The 26,458-nt window shown below is 41.6% G+C and overlaps 1 protein-coding gene and 1 pseudogene across 4 annotated transcripts in view; one reads left to right on the forward strand and one right to left on the reverse strand.

Annotated features, from left to right (window-relative positions):
- Positions 1-26,458, reverse strand: part of MIPOL1 (mirror-image polydactyly 1) — a 191,522-nt gene that overhangs the window by 98,217 nt on the left and 66,847 nt on the right. For all 3 annotated transcript variants that reach the window (XM_083508870.1, XM_083508871.1, XM_083508872.1), the window contains exons 6-8: positions 19,518-19,647; positions 16,483-16,516; positions 16,052-16,222 (exon numbers count right to left, since the gene is read on the reverse strand). In XM_083508870.1, coding sequence (XP_083364996.1) covers positions 16,052-16,222; positions 16,483-16,516; positions 19,518-19,647 — 335 coding nt within the window. The remainder of the gene's footprint in view (positions 1-16,051; positions 16,223-16,482; positions 16,517-19,517; positions 19,648-26,458) is intronic.
- On the forward strand, positions 1,280-1,819 carry LOC310711061 (large ribosomal subunit protein uL15-like; annotated as a pseudogene). The gene has a single exon. The product of its transcript is annotated as a large ribosomal subunit protein uL15-like (transcript).

The following is a 26,458-nucleotide window of genomic DNA, read 5'->3' on the forward strand; positions in this document are numbered from 1 at the left end:
ACTTTCAAAAGACAGATAATTCTGTGCTATTTCTGGAAAACCACGAGAGTATGAATTGCCACCCTGGAATTTTGGAGCGACGAAAACTACTTGGTTGGAGTAGGTAACACATTTGCGCATATTTTCATTTATTCATTTTTATTTTTATTTTAAACTTGTTTCTCCCCCTGCCCCCGATTTTTCTCAGCCTTCTCTCCTATTTCCAGGAAACTTCTTTCAGCAGAATAAAATTCTAATTGCTTTTTAATCTGGATCAGACATTTGTGTGCGATTCCACACTTGACTTAAAAAATTTAATTTACTCAGTCTGCAGGATTTATTTATTTATTTATTTTTAAATGTGCCTTATATATAAATAAGAGGTTTCTGTTTTACACAGAGGCTCGATTATTCATTCAATTTTCTAATTTCATGCCTCTTATTCCAATAAATTATTTATAAACAAAGCATGTAAGATGATAAATAGTACTCAAGGTAGTAGATTAGTATGCTCAAGCATACTTTACAAACCTGAGATAATGCACCTTTGTCCAGTTGTTCAAACAATAGGCACCCACTGCAGTACAATGGGCTTAAAAAGGTTCAGAGTGCTGATTTGTACATGCCAGAACTGTGAATGTTCCCGGCAATTCCTATTAGTGCAGCACACAAAGATGGTGCGTTCATTTCCCGCAAAAAACTAGATGAGTACAAGTTGTCGGCTGGTAAAGGATCTCGCTTGACAAAGGCCAAGGTTCCAACGACAGTAGATGTAGTGGAATTTGTACAACGAATTATTTTGTGTATGTCTCAGGCATTTGGAAATAAAAAATGGCAAGTGTCATTATTACTATTATTTATTTATATATTAATTTACGACAGTCGCAACAGCACAAGTTTTAACACCCTCCCTCTGAGGGTGCTGCATTGTTCTTATTTGATCTTCACCGCAATGTCAACGTAGTCCCCAGAGAACCCCCGAACAATAAAGATTGCTAGGAAAAGTGAGTGCCCCCAATTGGGCGTGATGTAGCCAGAGCCTGTATCTTGAGTCAGAAGCCAGCAGAACCTGCAAGTGAGGGGAAGGCAGTGGTGTGTGTGTGTGTTGAACACTTAGGAAGTCATGCGCCAACTCAGGGTGGTGCCCTCAGAATGTGGTGCCCTCCAGGTTTTTCTGGACTACAGCTGGTTGTCCAACTTCCCCAATCCCTGTCAACCTCACGCCACATGGACATGAACTGGTATGAGATGATTAGGAGTTGTAGTGCAACAAATGGGAGGCACCAGGCTGACTACCTCAGAACCACATAATTAGGAGCAGGGGCTCTTTCCCTTTGACTCTGGCCCAGCAAGATGCCTTCCAGACTGAGGAAGACCAGGAAACTGAGGGGTCATGTTAGCCATGGCCGTATCGGCAAACACAGGAAGCATCCTGCAGGCCGTGGTAATGCTGGGGGTTTGCACCACCACATAATTAATTTTGACAAATATCCTGGTTATTTTGGAAAAGCTGGTATGAGACATTACCACTTGAAAAACCAGCACTTCTGTCCTACAGTGAATCTCGATAAACTCTGGACACTTCTTAGTGAGCAGACAAGACTCAACGATGCCAAAAATCAGGCAGGATTAGCTCCAGTTATTGATGTCGTATGTTTGGGTTACTACAAAGTCCTGGGCAAAGGGAAACTGCCCAAACAGCCTATAATCGGGAAAATTCTTCAGCAGAAAGGCAGAAGAGAAAATCAAAGAAGTTGGTGGTGCCTGTGTGTTAGTGGCATAAAGGATTTTTCTATGTATCCAGGCTTCAATAAACACAATTTCAGCTGTGTATTCATAAGCTTGAAAATTGAAAATTGAAAATAATAATAATAATAATAATAATAATAATAATAATAATAATAATAATAATAATTAATAAGGAGCAGGGTGGGATCCATGTTCTACATAAAGAAAAACAAGCTAAGAAGGTGTGAAAAGCACTGGGAGTCAGCAGAGGAGGTATTCTCAGCACAGCAATCAAACAACACCAGATCCAATCTGGGACCAGGATTATTTTTTGCCAAATGTAGAAACCAAATTAGTCCTAGTGTGGATGGGAAGGGGTCTGCACATTATTTATAAACACTAAATATTATTGATATGATAATATATCCATTGGCAACTCATATAAGCCTATTTTCAGGGTAAACGTTCAGTTTTGGGAATGTCAAATGAATAATAAATAGAGTGTCATAAGAGCGCGTGTAACACACCCTTTCTAAAGTCCTAACCCAAACATCTAGGATAAGGGAAAGAGTGGCAAGTGTTACATAGCTCAGTTGGTTCTGAGCATGGAAAAAGTATACTGCTTTTCTGTAACTTAGAGCAAACATTTTTTTTGTCCAATGATTCCTCAGCAGTGAAATAAAAGAAACTTCAGTTATTGCAGAAGGAGCAGTGAAGAGAGGCAGTCTTTTTGCATAACTGTAACTCTTGCTTGGTTGAATGCCACCAATTTAAGTTGACAGACAGGAAAACAAAATTCTGTAAACAAACTGTCATTCTAATGAGCTGGTTTTCAAATAAGCTTCAATGGATTTTCTTGAAATCCATATGCAAACAAGAATATTGCCTAAATGTTAAGTTGGCAGTTATAACACAAAAGGACAGGAATGTTTCTCGTCCTTTGCAAAATACCGACACATTAGTTCAAGAAACAAATATTGTGGATCACTGTGCCATAGTCACTACCAAATCATTTATTAATCTTTTCATTCAGTTATTACTTTTTCAGATCAGGAGTTTGCAGGTGACTTCATATTTGTTTGCCTTTTTTACACATTGAACTCTCAGTTGAGTTGTAAACTGCTTAAGTATCTCTTCTTCTTGGCCTTGTTGTATAATGCGTATTCTTTAAATTCTTACAAAAGGCCTTTACGGTAGATGGGCTGCAAGAAACTGAAAATTTAATGGAAAAGCTGAAATAATATAAATAATATAAATTAAATGCTTTACAAGAAAATGGTGTTAGGCTCGGAATGTGTAATCTTTCTAGTGGCCTATTTTAAGATCCTGAATCCAGGGTCTATCTTTATACACCACGGAGATACAAATATTTCTCAGTCACTGCCAGTGTCTAGAAGATCCAGAGCTAAGCATGTTTACTGAGAAAGAGGTAAGGTCCTCTGAGCAGAATCCAGCAGAAATGTCTTCAAAGGATTCCTGCTACTCCCTGAAGTCACTATAACCAGCCTGTCACTAAAGCCTAGGATCGGAGGAACTTTTAAAAAACAGAATTTCAGGGGGGACTGGAGATGTGTGTGTGTGTGTGGGGTGGATTCAGCTAAAATTGGCTGGCCTCCTACAATTAGCAGACATCCCTGCTCAACCAAAAGTCCTTGTGCTTTCACAAGAGCACCAACTGGATAAAGAAGCCCTATGATTTCAACAAGGTTTAGTCCCATGTATATGTGAATGGGAGTGCAGTCTAATTTGTTATGCTGGCTCAGCACAAAGACTGACTCCGAATAACTGTAGGACCACAAGGTTCTGCCCACCTATGGGACCTTTGCACTTACGCTGCGCAACAGAGCAGCTTCCTCACTCTTAAGGTACATGGGAAACCTCTTCTGGAAGCAAGGAGACTTTAAAAGTAGGGTGTGACATGAGATGGAGGGCTCCCATTCAAAGGAAAAGGAAAAATAATCCACTCATAGTTGCTCGGATGCTAGCTTGAGTGCTTTAAAGGTAAAGGTAAAGGGACCCTTGACCATTAGGTCCAGTCATGGCCGACTCTGGGGTTGCGGCGCTCATCTCGCTTTATTTGCCAAGGGAGCCGGCGTACAGCTTCTGGGTCATGTGGCCAGCATGACTAAACCACTTCTGGTGAGACCAGAGCAGTGCACGGAAACGCCGTTTACCTTCCCGCCGGAGCGGTCCCTATTTATCTACTTGCACTCTGACGTGCTTTCGAGTGCTTTACTCCTGTTCAATTGCACCTGCCAGTTTAATGGCAGCAAATTTATTTATTTTTAACCAAAAACTTACACAGATGAGGATTATAAAAGAAAAAGAGGAGACAATTAACTGTTATAGGTAGTTTTCATCTCACATTCAAACGAGTTGACAATATGGTTGCATTTTGAAAAGTATAAATTTGTATGTAATACATAACACCAGTGCTTTTTTTCCTGGGGGATATGCATACCCCTAAACATTTTGTGAATCTTTGTACTTCCGTCCATTTACTGTATTTATTTTTCCTAATCTGAACTATTAAATGGTGATTTTCTTGAGTCAAAATGAGAGTACCCCTAAACATTTTTTTTAGAAAAAAAGCACTGCATAACACACATAAACACATTCACATACACACACACACACAAACAAACAAATGTAATAAAGAACATAAAAATAAAAAATGAATATCCTTTTACTTATTTGGACTTCAGGAAATCTGAAATGTGGAGGGAAAAGCCCCCTCAGCTCCAGGTATCACTTCCTCATTATTAAATGGCTTTCAACACATTTCCTCTTATGATGTCACTCTGTACAGAATGCAACAAAAAAGCAAAACTGGAAGATATAAAACAAAGAGTCATTCAGCTACATGATCCATGAACAAGCAGATTGAGGAAATGTTCATGGGGAACTGTCCTTGCGAGTGTGCTTTCTCCACCTATTTTAAATGAGGAAAGAAAAAAGGGGGATTCTCCAAAAATGTTTTTTTTTTCATCCCTCAATTAACCAGTGAGTCAACTGGAGGAGTCCAGTCGAGTCTTTACTGAATCTTTTCACATACAGGAAGTGATTTGTGTGTGCATTGAGGAAGCATACACAACTTCCAATGGTGATTCATTATTATGCAGTCTTCACTGCTTGATGGATTTGTCATTGATTCAAATCGCAGGTTGTTCTGTATGAGCAGAGGTACTTTCACTTAAGTAAATGGGAAGATCAGTTGCACAGGAACTATGAATGGGCATTGGAGCGCCTGCATGCACAAGAAGCTGAATCAGAAAACAGCAGCATTCCCCAACCTGGTGTCCTCCCAGTATATTGGACTACAAATCCAGTCAGCCCAAGCCTGCACTGCCTAAAGTCAGGGATGATGGGAATTGTAGTCCAAAATATATGGTGGGCATCAGGTTAGGGAAGTCTGAAACAGGAAAAAAATAAACAGATTTTCTTTTTTAGAAACAACAATAAAACGCATATGCTTTGAGCTATAACATTACATGCATATTATTGCTAAACATATTAAGCTTTTTAAAAACAATATATGTTACTGAAGCAAGCTACCAGTAATACATAACCATTTTATGTTTCCTCTCGGGGTCCTAACGTTAAATATTTAAATTCATTCCAAAAAGTGGTTAGGGAGTCTGATCTGTATGAACTTAGAGCTTAGCACTATGATAGAAGAGTCAAACAGCAATTAATCTAACAAGCTCTCATGCAAATTTAGGGACATTACCTAGAGTCATGTTCAAAAGGGGAGCGGCCCTTAAGTATTAGAAAGAAGATGAATCTTCCACGTTAAAAATTAATTAATCTTTGTAATTAAAGATAGGTTTAATTGTGCCCTCAGCTACCAGGCAGACATGGATTTTGTAAATTCTACACAACACCGTTGTTTAAACAAGCACAACAGGTGATTTTACAATACAAATAATAGACATTCCAGGGCAGAGATGTGGCACAAAATGGAAGATTCATTAAAATGTGCCAACTGCTTATTCATGCATACATATTCCTTTTTACCTTTAAAATCTAGAAGTAAGGAAGAGAAAACCTTATGGGATTCTAGATCATCATTGCCAATATTCTTTCATCTTCAGAATAAATATGACTGGTCATTTGATGCACATAGTTTGCAAAGAAAGTTTTAAGGCTACAGGATGATGGAATAACTTTATAGAATATAATCTGAATTACTTCAGTTGAGATCCGAGGGTAGAACGTACACAGACACACACAACACACACATCCACCCAAACCAGGGGTAGTTCTGTTTGAGCCAAGAAGTCACACCCTGAACATGATTAGTCCATCCTGCTTTATTTGTGTCCATATTGACTTCTAATAAATATTTTTATTTCAGTACTTGTTGTTGTTTAGTCGTTTAAGTCGTATCCGACTCTTCGTGACCCCATGGACCAGAGCACGCCCGGCACTCCTGTCTTCCACTGCCTCCTGCAGTTTGGTCAAACTCATGCTGTTAGCTTCGAGAACACTATCCAACCATCTCGTAATCTGTCGTCCCCTTCTCCTTGTGCCCTCCAACTTTCCCAACATCAGGGTCTTTTCCAGGGAGTCTTCTCTTCTCATGAGGTGGCCAAAGTATTGGAGCCTCAGCTGCAGTATCTGTCCTTCCAGGAAGCACTCAGGGCTGATTTCCTTAAGAATGGATAGGTTTGATCTTCTTGCAGTCCATGAGACTTTCAAGAGTATTTCAGTACTATTCATATCAATATTGTATTTCATTGTCTAATCGCAGTGCTATAAGTAAGTTAGATACAGGTTCATAAGATAATAAATATAGTATACAATTTATGTATTTTGTGGTTTTGATATTGTAATTTTATGCTGTGAACCGCCCTGAGATCTATGGGTATGGGGAGGTATACAAATCAGCAGCAACAACAATAATGCTGCTCAGCACATTATTCTGCACATTTTCTTGCAAGAAACACTGATGTCGCAATTTTGTCTAGGTCATGGATGGGAGACAGGAACCGGCAAGAATCCAACTCCTCTAGGTTATATTGGACTATGTGAGCTAAGTTAGTTTGAAAGACAGGGACTGTCCAAAGGTTACTCAAAGATTTCCCACAGGCACTGGCCTGATCCAGCAGCCTCTTCTTATATGCTCAAGAGGGCTTTATGGCTGAGTGGCGATTTGAAGACTGATCTCCACAGCTGTAGCCTGAAACTCTCTTGCAGGGGTAGCCAATATCATACCCTCAGTATGTTGCGGACCTCAACTTCAATCAACCTGACGCACAGACATTATGGCACAGGATTATGGAAATTGTAGTCTGCAAATTGTAGTCTGAAGGGCACCTTGTTGGCTATTCCTGCTCTGACCACCACAATGTGCTGGCTCCCAAGAATACCCTTTCAAATGCTGAGTTTTAACAACACAAGGTTGATGTTTCATTTTTAAAAAACCATTTCAGAGAACAGTAATGCAGCATTGTGGGGCACACAGATTCCTAAATCCAGATGAAGCAAACTCTTTTTCTTTTTCTTTTACCCTTTTTTGCATCTAACAACTTTTTCAAAAGGGAAAAAAAATCACCTTGATGTACCTCACAGGTGTAGTTCTTACATGAGAAATGTTTGCTCGCCTGTGGCAAGAATGCTTGAATGCTTTCTGCATTGCAAAAGGAAAGGGGGGAAAAGGAGAGAGTGATTTGAGTGCTTCCATTTGGTAAACTGAAGCGCAGAAAAGGCTGCTCTAAAGCAGGCTCGTGAGGCCTATTGGATGCTTACTGATTTATCAACGACTAGCTGGAATCAATAAAGATGGGCAGTCAAGTGTGCTGCTTCTAAATCTTTGTGCTCCCGGCGATTGAACAGCAGCAAGCCCTGTGCCAAGTGGTGCCACGAACAGAAGAAACGGCCTTTGGCTCGTTTCAGATGAGCAATTGGGCGCGTGCCAATTTTGTTCATGAACAGTCATAAGCATGTTCCTGCAGAGCAGGATGTGATCAAACTATTCAGAGCCGGAAAACCAGGTTTGCTTGCCAATTACGTTATTGCTTCAGTGCCGAGTATTAAACAGACAGTGCCACACTGGCCATAAAATGATTCTTTTTTCTCTCTCTCTTCAACAGCAATGAATTCTGCATCCTTGGCCCTTCTGCGAGACTGTACCCATAATTACAGCTATAAAAGGCAGAGAGCACAGAAATCACACCCAGCGTTCAAAGCCCCTCTTGCAACTTAAAAATAGCTATGTCCCTGCCCCCAAACATATAAGAGAAAACTCACTGTCCCTTCCTCAGTTACCTAGTTTCGGCTGCCAAGCCTCTCTCATGCTAAACATTCCTGTCCAGAAGGTGTAAATGGCAAAGGTCCAACAGCAGCTCTGAGGTATTTCATCATACTGCCCACTACTGGCAATACTTTTATTAAGAACCCAAGCTGTTAACGTTAACATTTAATCAGAGTTGAAATGTTCAGACACCAGTGCTCAACAGAAGGAAAATATGTTGAGGACATTTCCATACAAAGACTTCCACATTCATGCACCTACACACCCAAACCTGCTGAACAGTCACCAACAAAGTATATTAATTACAAATCTGGGAGGGATACATGTGTTCAAATGTCATGTCCAATAACGGTTTATGATGATGGGAAGGAACCTGGCCTCCCCCTAAGTTTGGACACTCCCTGTGTGGTTGCAAATGTTCAAAAGCTTTTGCCTCCATATTTGATAGATCATAGCTCCTTGTGTCACCCAGACCCAACAAATTGTGATTAATCTTAACTATGGTTTGATTTGTTTGGATCAAGCCAACTTCAAAGTATGGACTATAAAAGCTGGTTTGATTCAAACAACCCATGGTTAAAATTAGCTGCAGTTTAGGGTTCAGGCAATGCTGAACTGTGATTTTTGTCTAGACACAGCCTGGCATAATAAACCATGGTTTAGTATGATGTCTGAATGAAGGCTCTGTCCTCCATTCATGCACAAACCGTTTTCTCTGCAAAGAGAATATATATATATATATATATATATGCAGGTTTTGGTGTCCTCGGGTGTCTTCCCGTGTAAAAGTTGGGGTGTCTAGGCGACGTTTCGACGAGGTCTCACTCGTCATCTTCAGGCTGGTGCTTTCGGCTTCTTGTTACTGGAACAGAGCGGGATCTCAGTGTTTGAGTTCCTATAAATACTGTAGAGGGGTGTGGTGTATTGCCTCAAAAGTTCTGGGCAGAGGGGAAGTTCCCAGGCTAGTGTTCTTTTCTTCTTTTGTTCCTTAATTACTTGAGGGATATCTTGAGTGATTTCTTGAGAGATATTCTGAGTACCACTTAGGTGGGTCATTAGGTGTGGATTAGTTGCTAAAGCCTTCGTGTCTTGACCTCTTGAATTTGTGAAGAGTTTTTCTGGGAAGATGGCTGTACTGCACTTAGTTGTGCTCTGGCTTGGCTTCGGGTATAGGGGCGAGCTGTGGTTTTGTGCCCTGTGCCAGCCAGATCTGTGTAGGGATTGCAGGGGGGTGCAGCATCCGGAGGTGCCACTATGGTTTGGTTACTGGATGGTGTCTGTAATTTATCTGTGGAGAGGGTCTGGGTTTGGGTCTGGTGTGGTTGATTGGTGGTGGCGTTCTGTGTGCCTCTGGATCTGGTGTCGGTTTTTGTGGGGAGGGCTAATTTCCAGATGTCTGGCAGGCGGGACGTGTCGTCACGCTTGTTCATGTTGTGAGGGTGTTTCTCTATCTCGATAGAGAAACACCCTCACAACATGAACAAGCGTGACGACACGTCCCGCCTGCCAGACATCTGGAAATTAGCCCTCCCCACAAAAACCGACACCAGATCCAGAGGCACACAGAACGCCACCACCAATCAACCACACCAGACCCAAACCCAGACCCTCTCCACAGATAAATTACAGACACCATCCAGTAACCAAACCATAGTGGCACCTCCGGATGCTGCACCCCCCTGCAATCCCTACACAGATCTGGCTGGCACAGGGCACAAAACCACAGCTCGCCCCTATACCCGAAGCCAAGCCAGAGCACAACTAAGTGCAGTACAGCCATCTTCCCAGAAAAACTCTTCACAAATTCAAGAGGTCAAGACACGAAGGCTTTAGCAACTAATCCACACCTAATGACCCACCTAAGTGGTACTCAGAATATCTCTCAAGAAATCACTCAAGATATCCCTCAAGTAATTAAGGAACAAAAGAAGAAAAGAACACTAGCCTGGGAACTTCCCCTCTGCCCAGAACTTTTGAGGCAATACACCACACCCCTCTACAGTATTTATAGGAACTCAAACACTGAGATCCCGCTCTGTTCCAGTAACAAGAAGCCGAAAGCACCAGCCTGAAGATGACGAGTGAGACCTCGTCGAAACGTCGCCTAGACACCCCAACTTTTACACGGGAAGACACCCGAGGACACCAAAACCTGCATTCCTGTACCCGTGAAAATCTACGAAAACATATATATATATATATATATATATATATATATATATATATATGCTTTCGTAGATTTTCACGGGTACAGGAATGCAGGTTTTGGTGTCTTCGGGTGTCTTCCCGTGTAAGAGTTGGGGTGTCTAGGCGACGACCTAAGTGGTACTCAGAATATCACTCAAGAAATCACTCAAGATATCCCTCAAGTAATTAAGGAACAAAAGAAGAAAAGGCACACTAACCTGGGAACTTCCCCTCTGCCCAGAACGTTGGAGGCTATACACCACACCCCCTCAACAGTATTTATAGGAACTCAAACACTGAGATCCTGCTCTGTTCCAGTAACAAGAAGCCGAAAGCACCAGCCTGAAGATGACGAGTGAGACCTCGTCGAAACGTCGCCTAGACACCCCAACTCTTACACGGGAAGACACCCGAAGACACCAAAACCTGCATATATATATATATATATATATATATATATATATATATATATATATATATATATATATCCCTATCTCTTGTCTAACAAATATAATCTTGGAAAATGAGAGTAAATGGTTGGTGGGTTTTCCTCTCTGAAGGGGCCAAGAGTTAGAAGAAAGACTGCTGTCAATGTTTAGTTATGCTTTAGTTGTTTGTTTTTTATTCACTTGAAAATACATACGAAAAGTAGTATCAAATATTTGAGTTTATACCATTTTATTTGTTTTCGCACAGAGAAAAAGTAGTTTGCATATTTGCTCAGCAATCTAGTGAATGATCTCAGATTATACACACATGTACCATTCAACCCAGTGAGGATAATGCCTATCGGTCTGTTAAGACAATGTGCTCACATATATCTGGGACTCTGTCAGAATTTTCACTACCCATTCCACCAAGAAAACACAAGCAGAGCAAAGTTTGAAGGAAAATCTAATTAAAAACCCTGAAATGCACAGCCACATGTTTATTATAGGTTAATTAAAAACTTAACTGCATTATATAACAATGTGATGCCATACTATACCTGAAAGGCTAGTTCAAATACAGACAGTAAAGTACAACTGTTTGCTCACAGAAGACACACAAGTTGTGTTACTATACAGCAACTATTAATTTCATTGCCTGCTGAACCCAAACTAATGTTAAAGCTGCATTACTTCCAAGGTTACACGGGGCCCAGAACTGAGCAGAAGGCGCCAATAGTAGCCACATGGAGGTAGTCTCTGTTATATATCCTTTGATCCATAGTAGGCTACCTTGGCTGCAGGTTCTAGTACAAACTTGTAATAGCTTTAACGTATACTAAGTGACTCAATAGCCATTTCCTGGTCAGGGTAAATCGCTCAATAGGACTTATCCAGTACATGCAAGAAAACAGTGAGTACAGCTGGTTTCCAAATAAGGGAAGGGTGGGGTTATACTGAATAACACATGAAGAGCGACCAGGGGGTCAAGAAACTACTGAATAATAAAATGCACTTTTATTGAAACATGCTGCACTGTGTAGGAACAGGAGACCCACATGAAAGCCATTGCAGGTTTTCAGCTTGAGTATTACCTATCTCCAGATTACAGGCTGGACTGGGCCTGCATGTATCCCATGCGCATGGTAGGAAGAAAGAACACACCTTGCCTACCAACCTTCCTAGGGTACTGGCCCCACCTCCACTGTCATCAGATGCACAAGTGAGAAAACTATTCAAGAGTTAATAGGACCTGTGTGCATAAAATCCAACGCATTGAGTCTCATTCTGCATGGCCGATATGTCGAGTAAAATCCAGGAATGAACTGCGACAAGCATCCTAAGACGGCAGGGTTGTCAGACTCTCGTACGCCACCAGCTATATGGGATGGATATGAAAAGAAGGCACCATCCAATCTGACCCTAAATCAGATACTTATGCTTATAACTAGAAGAGGCTTTCACATAGCTTCCATAATCCAACCTTCTCTAAACCTCCACAATGATTAGGCTTTCACAGGCAATGGTCGCCTATTTATCTTTTTGTTAAAAACAACAACAACCGAACAGTATAGGTGGGATTCAGTCTCATGAATTCTTGTGGAAATCTTATTTCTTGTGCAGTGTAAATGGAGAAGTACTATTTTGTAAATTCGGTTCCTAAATGAAAGCAAAACGAAAACCCAAACCAAGAACAGAAATATTTTTCCGCAGTTAAGGGTAACGATCCACCAATAACGCAGCCAGTTCACAACCATTCATCTCAATGTCAGCACAATGAAGGATCAGCAACAGCTGGACATCCTTATGTCCAGATGAGAATCCTTCTTTTTATTCACTTTGCAGGTCGGTTGTGAGACAGAATTAAAGTAAAGTAGCTAAAAATTGTTATACAGCACACTCTCTAAAGAGCAACCAGAGAATAAATGGTGTGTGCGTGCAGGGAAGAGATACAGATAAACAATCTAATAGTGAAATTCTGACAGGTCTGATGCAATAAAAGTTATCATTGGCAGGCACTGCTACCACCGAGAAGTCCATAAAAATGCATTGCACTTAAGTGTAATGCGTATCAGGTAGAGCAGTACTGCTTGGAATCAAATATTTGGAGTGCAGTATACTTAAGATAAAAAAGGCATTTATGGCCCGCACTATCTCCTTGAAACTTCCAGTCTGCTATACTGACAAATGTACAAATCAGGTGCCAGGAGAACAGTGCCAAGAAAACACTCTGGATTAATGGCCTTTACTATTAAGACTGTATTTAATATTTTGGACTGTGTCTTTCAGCTCAAAAGAGATTCACAATTCGCATCCACAGTTGAGAGCCTACGTTGCTTAAGACCTAGTAGTCAGAGACATCTTGTTGGAAAGCATATTGTGACCAGAAGGCTGAACAAACCAAAGCTGTCACCAACCAACTATAGCAATCCCCTCTTCTTGGGCGGTCATCTTCTCTATTACTTTTGGTGGTCTGTATTAAAAAAATACAGCGTGTAAAAATCAGTTCAAGAACAAAAGATTCTACTGTATTTCCCAGAGGCAATTTAAGTTATAAGTATATTCTGATGGGTGAACTAGAGGAACAGAAAGCAACTGCTAACACATTTCATTTTCAACCAGTAAGCGAAAATGTGGATCACAGTAGCAGTAAGTCTTCAGAGAATTCAAACATCACAAGAAGATAGTCTTGAATCCAAAGATACATGGAGGGGTACTGCTGGTTTTCTCCCACATATCTGTCCCTGCAAAGGTATACCTGACCCTCATCAGGGGCTCCTTGCAGAGGCTACAACCAAGTTCAACAGCATTTCCCCACCTACTCAATGAGCAGAAGTATCTTCCACTCAAAGAGTACATCGTAGGTTCTTTGGATCCAAGCCAGATACTGGATCAGACCAAAGTCAATATTCTTTATCCACTCAGTGGCCAGCCAAATATCTCTGAAAGCTTACAAGCAAGATATGAAGGCTAAGGCTACCCCCACCTAACTATCAGACTATACCGGCTGTGTTCAGACATCATGTTAAACTATGGTTTAGTAAGACATGAATAACCAGGAAAACGAGTTAAAAATCTTTTCCTTCCATTTTTAATTAACCACAGCCTGGAATTTCATCTAGACCCAGAGCTCTAGTTAACATTAACTACATTTAACATAAATAAGCCGGCTTAAACCCCCGCCCCCAAAAACTCATGATTTTAAACTGGTTGGCTGGAAACTAACCATTGTTAATGTTATCCAGAGTTTGTCAGGGTTGGAAGGCATGACAAATCAGTTAGCTAAAAATGTGGATGCAAAAGTTTCAGAACTCTTCTTCCTGGCTAGAAGTACATAAGCCAAGGAGGAGGACAGGCTTGTTCAAAGTTCATCAGACCGAAGCTTTGTGTATGTCCAAATGCAGTCACTATCTCTGAACATGAGGATTCCATCATTTAACTATCAAAAACAGTCCCCTATACAGCTGATAAAAACTAATACCCATCACATCCTGCGGTAATGAGTCCTATAAGTTAAGTCAGGCATTTTATGAAGTACAGTGGTACCTCGGGTTAAGAACTTAATTAGTTCTGGAGGTCCGTTCTTAACCTGAAACTGGTCTTAACCTGAGGTACCACTTTAGCTAATGGGGCCTCCCGCTGCCGCCACGCGATTTCTGTTCTCATCCTGAAGCAAAGTTCTTAACCCAAGGTACTATTTCTGGGTTAGGGGAGTCTGTATCCTGAAGCGTCTGTAACCTGAAGCGTCTATAACCTGAGGTACCACTGTACTTATTTTTCTCTACCTTGAATGACTGTGTATGGCTTGCAACAGATGACTTTAGGTTCTCAGAGAATCATTTTGGTCTATTCTTTCTCAGTAACTCCAGAGCCCTCAAAAACCTGCTCTGGGGGGGGGGGGACCCCATCTGGATCATTGGGAGATTGGGGGAGTTGCAGAAGTATAAAATTGCTTCCACCCCCTTCCTTCAGTGGGAGCCTTTGCCCTGTGGATTTCTGACAAGATATTTACTGAGAACTTTTGTACATGCCTCAGGCACCACACTACTAGGCTTTAGTAGATGCCCCACTTCAGAGAAGAGATTTCTCAGTAATTTTGTGCAGTCCTTTCCCCTGTCCGCAATTCTTCTCCTCGGGCCTTTGCGAATCGTAGCTGTCATCCTCTGTGATTCTCATATGCCCCTGTCCAGTGTTCCAGTGTTGCCAATCCTTCTTTCTCAGTGCATCCTCCTTCCCACACCAATTCACCAGTGGAAGCCTCAGTGGTTCCATCACACCATTTCCCCCCAATCAGACTACAAGATGATGTACCAGAAAGGCTTGGCTTGGCCCAGCCAGCTGTTGCACACCATAGTCCCTCTTCCCTGTGGGCGATTTCTGGAATAGCCAAGCCCAGCCCCACCAAACTAAGAATAACCTGCAAACAGAGGACTGGATTCAGAGATCCTGTGTGTGGCGTTCTACTCAAAGAACACAGGCACTGTTTGTCTATTCTCTCTTCTCCTGCACCCCCATGTGTCCTGTAAACCTGACCCTTGAAAGTCAGAGAACCCTCTTAAACAGCATGGGAAGTTGCATAGGAAGTGGTTGGTGAAATCAATGAAAACTGCCTCCCCTCCCACATCTGTGAGCCTTTGATGAATCACCACCAGTTCTTCCATAAATGGAAGCCTTTCAAATTGTGGAATGGTTGCTCTGAATCCAGGTCTAGCTATATCCCGGCGCCACTGCCCCATAGGATCCTGTGACAAACTTGTTCACTTCTAGGCCTCATAAAATTAATGTGAAATATTCATGATGCATTAATGATGAGTGCCCTATCCATCCCATTTCACACTGGAATGGAGGGAATCGCAGGCAAATAGGCCCCACTCTTCAGTAAAGCAACATTGGGGGGGGGGGGGGAGAGAGAATGACAAATGCCTTTACCTTGCTGATTCACATTTATACCATGATCTCCTCTAAAACCCAAGTCTCTCCCAACAGCACTTGAACCTAAGCTCCTTCCTCATGTAATGTATTTATACATTCGTTTTTACACATACAATTGTGGTTTTTTCGTCCCCTTCATCTCGGTTTGTATTTCTTTACACTTATCTGTGTTAAATGTCATTTTAATCCCTTAAAATTTCCCACCTCAACTTCCCATCTCGGATTTTAATCTTAGCTTCCTGTGTGACCAAGGTTTCTGTTTCCCCTATATTTTTCTTATCACCTTTCTCTAATTACCTCATGCGTTATTATTCTGAACAGTGGCTTAGAAAAGAATAGGACATCTGCTTTTTATATTATTCTTATTTCATTACAGTGTGGCAACAATAATTTCCTAGGGTGGTTTTCAGCACAAGGAAGTTTTCTCTGAAGAAGTTAAAACCTTAAAACAGGAAAGCAATTCCATTTTTCCCGGCCGTGAGGAGAAGGGGGTGATTGGGTATCTGCCGACAAATCCTTTTATAAAATAATGTGGACTTACTTGAGCCAATGCAGCATCGCGCTCTTCTATCACTGCATTCATTTCTTCAGCTATTATTTTCTTTTTCCGTTCCTGGGTCCTGTATATTCGATCGACAATTTCAGCTCCACTCCTCCATATCGCCATCCCGGTGTCTGCATTGTTTATTCTGTTCAGTAATTCCTGTAATGTCTACCAACAGCATTTTATGTTAGTCAGACATGAAGTTTTAATATATTTTATTTAATATGGGGTTTTAATTAATAGGCACATGTGAATTGTAAATTGACTGAGTGAAGTTATTGAATTTTCATACTGCAGCAAAGATGTACATTATTAGTGTGTCAATTCTTCTTCCCCCCCACATCTTAGTTCCTGAAACCCACTCAATTGAACTTAAGCCTCTAAGATATAAGACTGACATCAAGAAATCTCCTCAGAGAATGGCTTACCATGTCATTTTCTTCAGGGTTAATATTTTCTAGCCTAGGAAAAAGGGACACAGAAAGCCTGATCAGTAGCATTTCCTTAGTGCAGCAAAATGAGTTCGCTTTTTAAATCTTTAGAACCTCAAGTAATTTCATTCTACTAGTCTTTAGAGTCAACCATGACATGGAACATATTAAAGTGCCACCGGCTCGATTCCATCTTTCAATAATACTCCATATCTTCAGGTACCGACTTCAGAATGTTAAGTTATTAATGTTTACTGCTATATATGACTACAAGGATCAATTGTTCATATGTGCTTAGATGAAGAAAGTTCCCCAGCGACAGGAGCACAGATGCTCTTATTTATTTATTTATTTATTTCTGGGCCCGCAACTTTCACCAGAAATTTATATATTTTAATTTTGCTTAATGCAACCCCCCAAATAATAATAATAATAATAATAATAATAATAATAATAATAAAAAGAAAGCAAACACCAACACTCCAATCCTAAACATATTTACTTAGAAGTAAGTCTCACTGCCTTTAATGGCACTTACTTCCAAGTAGGTTTGTGTAGGATGGAAAGGAGGATGAGGTTGCCTTGCTATGTTTTCTGCTTCTCAGCAGGTCAGAAAATAAGAAATTTATTTTTAAAACTCTTTCAGCCCAGCTGAAATGTGTGTGTAAAGCTAAGCCATTAAAGGTCTCCGTCCATCAACTCTTGAACAGCCCCACTTTTACCGAAAAATTGTTGTTAGTAGATTTACAACTCTGTCAAGACCATTCTGCAGAGCTGCAGACAGAAAACTAATGAGTTTGCATTAACTGGATCCCACCCCATTTTAACAAGACAAATGCTGGAAGTAAGTCATAACACAGTTAAACAGGTTATACAAGACTGACTCTCTCTCTCTCTCTCTCTCTCTCTCTCTCTCTCTCTCCACATTGTTAATTTGATTGAACCAGCTTTTCACACAACGTAATGAACCCACTTTTTAAAAAAGAGGGATAAATATAAATAACCTCTAAAAATCAATGTACGTGTGTTACCAGGATAGTTGAAAAAAAGAAAAGAAAAAAGCTAATGTACAAAAAGTTTGCAGTTTGCCCCTTTATCTGCCTCTGAAGAGGATCTTTGAATGCTATATGGGCTCCTGTTAGCAGGGGAGGGGTGAAGTAATCAAGATCGGCTGGCTGCTGTTTGGACAATAATAAGTATAGCTACATGGACAACTTTGACAAGAATGTCTCTGGACACTGTTTCAAAGGCTGATGGAAAGGTGAATTTGAGTTCCTAACTTTTCACATTTTCCGTTCAATTTTTGATTGATTTTGGAGCCGGAACACATTTAGCAGAAATGATAGCAGGAGCCAATACAAAGCTGTGATTGTATAACCACTAACAGGAACTATACTGATGGTTGATGTACTACCTGCAACAGCTCCATCTTTTGCATTTTGTTTATGCAGTAGAACAAAACAAGCACAGAGCATCATATCCAACTAAGTCATACACTGAGTAAACCCACTGAAATAAATTGACGTAAGTTAGACCCTTAAATTCACCGGTAGCAGTGAATTTTTGAAGCATGACTCAGTTGTGCATGGTCCATAGAAATAATTCTATTTTAAAGTAATATAAGAAATGCGTTTGCAATGCAGCAGGTGTAGGGACAAGAGGGATACATGCTTTGATTACTACTCCTTAATAAGCATGTGGGTTTTGCTTTTTCCTGATGAAAATCATCTACTGGCCTTAAAGGTTTGATTGATTTTCTATATAGGGAAACTTCAGACCGACAGCCTTGTAGCCCAAGCACTGGACCCTTGCATGAAATGTCACACTTCCTTGATTTATTGCTGAATAAAATCAATACTGGACTTTTCTCTCTATATCCATGGTGATTCACCTTGTTTTCTGTCCTGGGAGCAAAACTGTGACCTGAAATCAATAATAAAAACTGCGACAAAAAAAGCCAATGGCCTGTTCAAGACTATCTCCCAGTGTGGCAAAAAATAAAACTCTCGTTGATGCGCTAACAACAGGCGCACCCAACTTTTAAGAGAGCCGGTGGGGCACTTCACAAGCTGCTCCTCCTCCAACCCCCACAAGGACCTCTGAGTTGCTACCTCACTACTCTAGGAAACCTGTCATATGGTTGCCAAGAAACCAACAAGTACTTCCTCCTGCCTCCCAGATACAGGATTCAGGGTTGGATACAACTAACAAGCTTCTCAGAGCTTTCCTCTTGTGCAATGAGTCCTACCCTCCCCCACTCTGCCCTGATATTGTGGGGGGAGGGGGGAGACGTCAGGAGACTGCCCAGTACAGTATGTGTGTGTGTGTGTGTGTGTGTGTGTGTGTTGTTCTGTCTTGTTAGCCAAAATGCTTGCCTTGACTGAATTATTACCTTATTGTGATGCTGAATTTCTCCCTAGTTTGTATCAGGGAACAGATATACCAGGCCTAGGCAAACTCAGTCTTCCAGATGTTTTGGGACTACAACTCCCATCATCCCTAGCTAACAGGACCAGGGGTCAGGGATGATGGGAATTGTAGTCTCAAAACATCTGCAGGGCCGAGTTTGCCTAGGCCTGAGATAAACCGTATTTTCCCGTGTATAAGATGCCCCCATGTATAAGACGCCCCCTACTTTTGGGGACCCCAAATTTAGAAAATGGGCATATGCACTATCAGGTATAAGACGCCCCCAGATTTTTAACCTTATTTCAAAGTAAAAAAACCCCTAGTCTTATACATGGAAAAGTACGGTATATAGCACTAATGAAGACTTGGTGGGCTAGTAATAAGGTATAAGACTATAACTGTAGTAAGTCGACAATCTTTGCCTCCAAGGCTGACAAGACCTGTGGTGGCCAAGGATAAGAAGCTGAAGAAGTAGATGCGGGATGGGGAGAGTGAAAAAGAGTGCATTCCAGCATGCATGTTTGTCACGTGGAAAAAAGGAGTCAGATCCAGCAGAGTTCTTGCCCAAGACATTTGATCAAATAGCGGTAAGTTTTACATATGGCGGCCAATTATGTACGTACGTTTCAAAAGATCGTTCCGAGAGTTTCATTCGTTTACAGGCATCCTCCCTCTCTTCGTTGGGAAGCTTCAGCCTAGCCATGACAGCCTCATCACGCTCTCGCTGCGCACAATGAATCTCTTCTACTAGAGCTAGAATAAAGCAAGAGTTTTAAACGTGTAAGTAGGACAGAAAGAAACATGCAGGTTTTTCCTTTTTGTTTGTGTGTGTGTCCTGTGATTCCTTGAACATACTGAAAGCAATGTGCATTTTTCACTAATTTAGAGCAAGCTTGTAACCATCCAGATTAATGGCTTTTCACTCCACACAGCTAAATCCAGTGCTTTCCCCTCCTAAAAAAATGTTTAGGGGAAGATACTCTCATTTTCCTACTCATATTGAAATACTGCCCCTCAATAAGGTCAAACTTAGATTCACAAAATGTTTAGGGGTACCGTATTTTTCGCTCTATAACACGCAGATTTTTGCTCCTAAAAAGGAAGGGGAAATGTCTGTGCGTGTTATGCAGCGAATGTGTGTCCCTGGAGCCGAAAAATGAGGCAAAAATCAAACCGCGCTTCAGGGAGAAGGGAGCTCCGTGAGAGAGGAAGTGGCAGCTTTCCTGCATTCTGCCTCAGGGTCTTACTGCCCACCCTGCTCTGTTTCGTTACTGTGTTTGCTCAAACGGAACAAAGAGCAGGGAAAGCCCCTCCCCTCCAGGCAAGAAGAGAGGAAAGGAAAGGAAAGGATCGTCCTTCCTTCTATCCTCTCCCTGCTCCGGAGGGAACAATGTTTGTGAAGGGAAGAGAGATTACAGGTTCGGCTTAAAATTCTGATTTGACTTCCTGCTTTTTGTTTTTGGAGACACACAGCATTCAAATATGCTTTCTTCCATTTAAAAGGATGAAATCCTTAAACAGTGTTTTGCCTGTAAATTCATGCGATCTGGAAGATTACAGTGTCTGTACCTCTTAAGGGATGGCAAAGCTTAGGTTTCGCTGCTAAATAGTTCTTAATGCAGTTAAAATGCTTTCTTCTGTCATGCTGGTGGGAGGGAGAGGGAGAGAGAGAGAGAGAGAGAGAGCGCGCGCACGCTGGCTGGCTTGGGTGGGTGGGTGGGGGGAAACTTTTGCCTTCCTTTCCTCACGTTATAGCCCTCTCCTGCATTCTTAGCCTTCTGTGTTTTTCCTTCCCTCCCCACTTAAAATGTGGTTACAAAGCATGGATCCACATGGATCCTCAGGATCTTTGCACTGGGTCACCCCAAATTCACCATCAGAGCACACAGCATGTCCATGGCTACAGCCTGCCCCCCCCCAAAATCACACACCCATTGTTGCCTGGGGCTGCAATGGTGCAAAAACGTGGTTACAAAGCATGGATCCACATGGATCCTCAGGATCTTTGCATTGGGTCAGCCAAAATTCACCATCAGAGCACATAGCATGTCCATGGCTACAGCCTGTCCCCCCCCAAAAAAAAATCACGCACCCACTGTTGCCTGGGGCTGCAATGGTGCAAAAACGTGGTTACAAAGCATGGATCCACATGGATCCTCAGGATCTTTGCATTGGGTCAGCCAAAATTCACCATCAGAGCACATAGCATGTCCATGGCTACAGCCTGTCCCCCCCAAAAAAAATCACGCACCCACTGTTGCCTGGGGCTGCAATGGTGCAAAAACGTGGTTACAAAGCATGGATCCACATGGATCCTCAGGATCTTTGCATTGGGTCAGCCAAAATTCACCATCAGAGCACATAGCATGTCCATGGCTACAGCCTGTCCCCCCCCAAAAAAAATCACGCACCCACTGTTGCCTGGGGCTGCAATGGTGCAAAAACGTGGTTACAAAGCATGGATCCACAGGGATTCTCAGGATTTTTGCATTGGGTCACCCCAAATTCACCATCAGATCACATGTCTGTGGCCACAGCATGAAGCACAAAAATGATACGTGCACTGTTTCATTCAGAATATTTTTTCCCTTGTTTTCCTCCTCTAAAAACGATGTGCGTGTTATGGTCAGGTGCGTGTTATAGAGCGAAAAATACGGTATGTGTACCCCTGCGTCCCCCCAGAAAAAAAGCAATGGCTAAAACTGGTGCCTAATCTAATCTAATCTAATCTAATCTAATCTAATCTATCTATCTAATTTATTTGCTTATTTATTTCAACAATTCATACACCTTTTAATTACATCTGTCTCTAAGCAGTGTATAAGTAACTCAGTAAAACAAGATAAAAGTAAGTTAAAACTATGGGATCAGAATTCAGTGAAAATGCCTTGCTAAAATAAAATTTAAAAAGTATTCAGTTGGTACAAGATGTTCAACAGGGAAGGGGGTGCCCTTCTGACCCACAACTGGAACGGATTTCCATAAATTCCCAAACGTTAGTCTGGACAAAATTTTATTTTCCAAATTAATTTTTCTAACCCGTGGACACAATTCAGAGAGTCTAGGCTACTGGCCTTCATCTGTCTGATCTAAGGTGAGTTGAAGCAGTAGCACTACCAACCATACAAATACATTTGTTTCATTTCATTTCATAAAAGTTTGTACGCTGCTTGTTTGCAAAAAGCCTCCAAGCGAATGAAACAATAGCATCACCAGCGAAAAGAGTCAAAAGCAACTGTTTAAAACATTTAACAAAAAATAAATAAATTAAAATGCACAATGAAGCAAAATCAGATTAAAATACACACTGACATTCTACACATCTGGGCAGGCAAACAAAAAGCGTTTCTGGCAGGCGGCAAAAAGAATACAGTGAAGCTGCCTGCCTTATGTCAACAGGCAGGGAGTTGTAAAATGTAGGTGCTGCCACATTAAAGATCAATTTCTTACAAACGTGGAAGGGCTAGGATGTGGCACCTAGTTCTTCAGATCAAAGTGGTTGAGAGGGCATACATGGGGTAAGGCGGTTTCATAGGTAAACTGGTCTCAAGTTGCTAAGGGCTTTATATATGATTAAAAAAAATTAAGATATGGGTTCCCAAATGCATGTTTGAGTTAACAGTGTGTCCCAGATCTGAAAAGGCTAGAGAGGACTAAGACACCCAAATGAAGTGTGTTAATTTTTTTAAGCCCATGCTGCATCCTCCTTGCTGTCAAACGAGACATGTCACTGCTACCAACACCTCTCTCTCTACCCCTGTCACTTATTTCTAGTAACAACAAGATGATGCCTTCTGTGAGCTCATTGCACTAACTTTCTCTACACCTGTTGCACTTCTATGGGCTGATTTTGGAGGTGTGAACAGTAACTATGATGGTTATAGTTACAGGTTGGTAGCCGTGTTGGTCTGCCATAGTCGAAACAAAATTAAAAAATTCCTTCCAATAGCACCTTAAAGGTAAAGGGACCCCTGACCATTAGGTCCAGTCGTGGCTGACTCTGGGGTTGGGACGCTCATCTCACTTTACTGGCCAAGGGAGCCGGCGTACAGCTTCCAGCTTCCATGTGGCCAGCATGACTAAGCCACTTCTGGCGAACCAGAGCAGCGCATTGAAATGCCGTTTACCTTCCCGCCAGGGCGGTACCTATTTATCTACTTGTACTTTGATGTGCTTTCGAACTGCTAGGTTGGCAGGAGCAGGGACCGAGCAACGGGACCCCATCGTGGGGATTCGAACCACCGACAAGTCCTAGGCTCTGTGGTTTAACCCACAGCGTCACCACACGCACATGAAAGCTCATACCAATAAGAAACTTAGTTGGTCTCTAAGGTGCCACTGGAAGGAATTTTTTTATGATGGTATAATACTATATGGCAGGGGTCAGGAAACTTTTTCAGCAGGGGGCTGGTCCACTGTCCCTCAGACCTTGTGGGGGGCTGGACTATATTTTGAAGAAGAAGAAAATTCCTATGCCCCGCAAATAACCCAGAGATGCATTTTAAATAAAAGGGCACATTCTACTCATGTAAAAACACGCAGTTTCCTAGACTGTCCGCGGGAATGATTGAGAAGGCGTTTGGGCCTGATCTGGCCCCCGGGCCTTAGTTTGTCTACCCATGCTATATGGGCTTTGAGGAGATGTATGAAAGAGATGTGGACCTGCTTCTCAATGGTGGTGTCCACACACCCCAGCCCAGATTGGCATTTAGCTTCAGGAGTAGCTTTTATGTGGCAGGAAGGACAAAGGTGTTTCTTTTTTAAAAAGAAAGATCCGAAAGTGAACAGAGTAATGGAATGATTTAGGTTATGGGTTAATATCTACCGTAACATTTGCACCCTCACCAAACATTTGCCACTAAAAGGTCATACAATATCATTAATAGACTTTTCTTAGCTGCAACCATCTTGGCTGTGAGGGCAGGGCCCTGACTGACTCCAGCTGCAGAAGCTGTTAGGTTGGGGTTCTGTTTAGGGGATTTTGTTGTGGAGGGGTTGTTGTTAATTTTTTGCATCTTTATTGTGGATCTTATGGTTTATGGGGCAATTGTTCAATTTGGTTGTGTACTTCTGGATGTTTTGTTTGTTGTTTATGACTACTTCTGTTATGTTTGTAGTGATGCAATTATTTTATATGTCATAAGCCGCTTTGGGTTTTAATTTTGGAAAGGTGGAAAATGACTGATTGATTGCTTTTATTTAATGCAAATGTATACAGGCAACTCCCCATTTACATGTGGGTTATATTCCAAGGCATTGTGCATGTCAGTGAAATCAGGTATATTTGAAACACCATTGGAAAACCCTGCAAAAAACCCCTGCTCCACCCCCTTTTGTGGCATTTTCAGGTCACTTTCAGGTTTGGTGCAGTCGCACACATATTGAACACATGTAAATGGGTGTGTGTGCCTGTAATATCATTTTATTTAACAAATCTGTACGTCCTAAAAGCACGCTAGACTATTTTTCTTCTCCAAACATTATCCAAGCAGTTTCTCCTGATTTATGGGCAAGGTTTGTTAGTGCTCATTTTTATACCCACAACAACATAGGTAAGTGGCTGATGAGCAACACCCTGGAGAAAAAATTATGGACTAGATGTGTTGCAGCATTACACTGTCAACCTAATTTCTTGAACCAACCTGGGACAATGGATAAAAGCACAGGACTTGGGAGGAGAAATACTATTTCAAATCACTAAACACTATCAGCCTAACCTATCTCATACCAGTGTGGTGGTAAGAAAACACCTGCCGTTGTGATCTCATTGGAGAAAGATGGAATGTAAAATGGAACAGATAAATAAGTTCCCTCCATGCAAGCGCTATGGCTAAGACTCAAACTAACGTTGCCATGCCACTCAGCACTGGTAAGACCACACACAGAATACTTTATTCACTTTGGAGCACTAAGTTCAAGGACTTTGACAAGCTGGAGAGTCACTGAGATAAAGGGTCTAGAAGTCAAATCATAAAAGGGTAGGCAAAAATAAATTAGATATGTTAAGCCTAGGCAGAGGGAAGCAGTGAGTATATTAAAAAGAGTATCACTAAGAAGAGGGGCAAGCTGTTGAGTCCATGCACTGGAGACCAAGCAAAATCTAAAACCTGGTTTTACATTACAGAGATGCTGACTTAAGTATCAGAAAAAGTAAATAGAAGTATGGACTTCAGTGTTAAGAAACCTGTTCACAGCTCTGAGCACCAAATGGGACAGGAGAGCTTACTGAAGACACAAGAAGTGATCACGAAGCCCACAGTTTCAATAGAGCTGCCTCAGCAAACCTTTTGTACATGTGAATTAGTTCCTTTAAATCACGGGTATTGCGAACTTTCGGTGAAAGCCAGCATCATTTTCATTAATTTTATTTATTTAATGCATTAATAAACCACTTCACGGCATGAAGCTGCCAAAGCAGTGCACAATATAAAAATAGAATAAAGCACAGAAGCACAACCTCTAGAAAAATAAAATCACTTCAGCAAACTCCAAAAACTGTAAAATCCCAACCCTGCCCAGAGCCAGTTTAAGGGGGTGCAAGGGGCATGTGTGGGGAGGGAGGGAGGGGTGGGGAGGGAGGGAGGGGTGGGGAAAGGCCCCCTTGCACTAGCAGAAGTCCTTGTGCGGACTTTTGCTTGTGGGTCCCATTAGTTGAATCCAACCCTTTAAAACCATTTCTGCAGATTTGCAATTAAATGACTAGGTTACACGTCAGGTACACATTTCTTAGACAAGAAGGTTTTCACTACAGTGGTACCTTGGGTTACAGATGCTTCAGGTTACATACGCTTCAGGTTACAGACTCTGCTAACCCAGAAATATTACCTCGGGTTAAGAACTTTGCTTCAGGTTTTGAATAAACATTCACAAACTTTTTATTGATAATAATCAGCTAAATAGTTTGAGGATCTATACAACTTTGTAACATGAAGAAAACAGCAGTCTCAGAGAAACCAAAGACTGGAACTGAGGGAAGTTGGGGGGCGGGGGCGGGTGGGTTTTGTGGGGGGTGGAGGGAGGAAAAATGGGGGGGGGAACAAGGATGATATGTTTTTGGATAATATGTCTTGTTTTAATTTTGAATTTAAAAAAAAGGAAGAACTTTACTTCAGGATGAGAACAGAAATCGTGCTCTGGCGGCGTGGCGGCAGTAGGAGGCCCCGTTAGCTAAAGTGGTGCTTCAGGTTAAGAACAGTTTCAGGTTAAGTATGGACCTCCGGAACGAATTAAGTACTTAACCCGAGGTACCACTGTACATGCCTAAGCATCATGACTCTAGGCACCTGTCTAATTTTGGCTGCTGATTGATTCCAGGGAGGCTGGAGCTGCAACATTAAAATCCCACTTTCTAATACAAGTGCACTCCACAGGTGCATTGAGGCAGTGTAGCTGATGGGGTGAGGCAGTCTAATAGGTAACCTGCTTTCGAGTTGTCCGACAGAGAACTCTGGAAGGGGAAAAAAAGTGACCTGCTATGAAGATTTCTGGGTAGGATATCGTACTTCAGTGGAACTACTGGCAAGGACTTTTAGGACTCTTGTTCCAAAGTCACCTTTGTTATTTC

Source organism: Podarcis liolepis (assembly GCF_965112155.1).
Source record: "Podarcis liolepis genome assembly, chromosome: 1".
NCBI classification, from domain to species: Eukaryota; Metazoa; Chordata; class Lepidosauria; order Squamata; family Lacertidae; genus Podarcis; species Podarcis liolepis.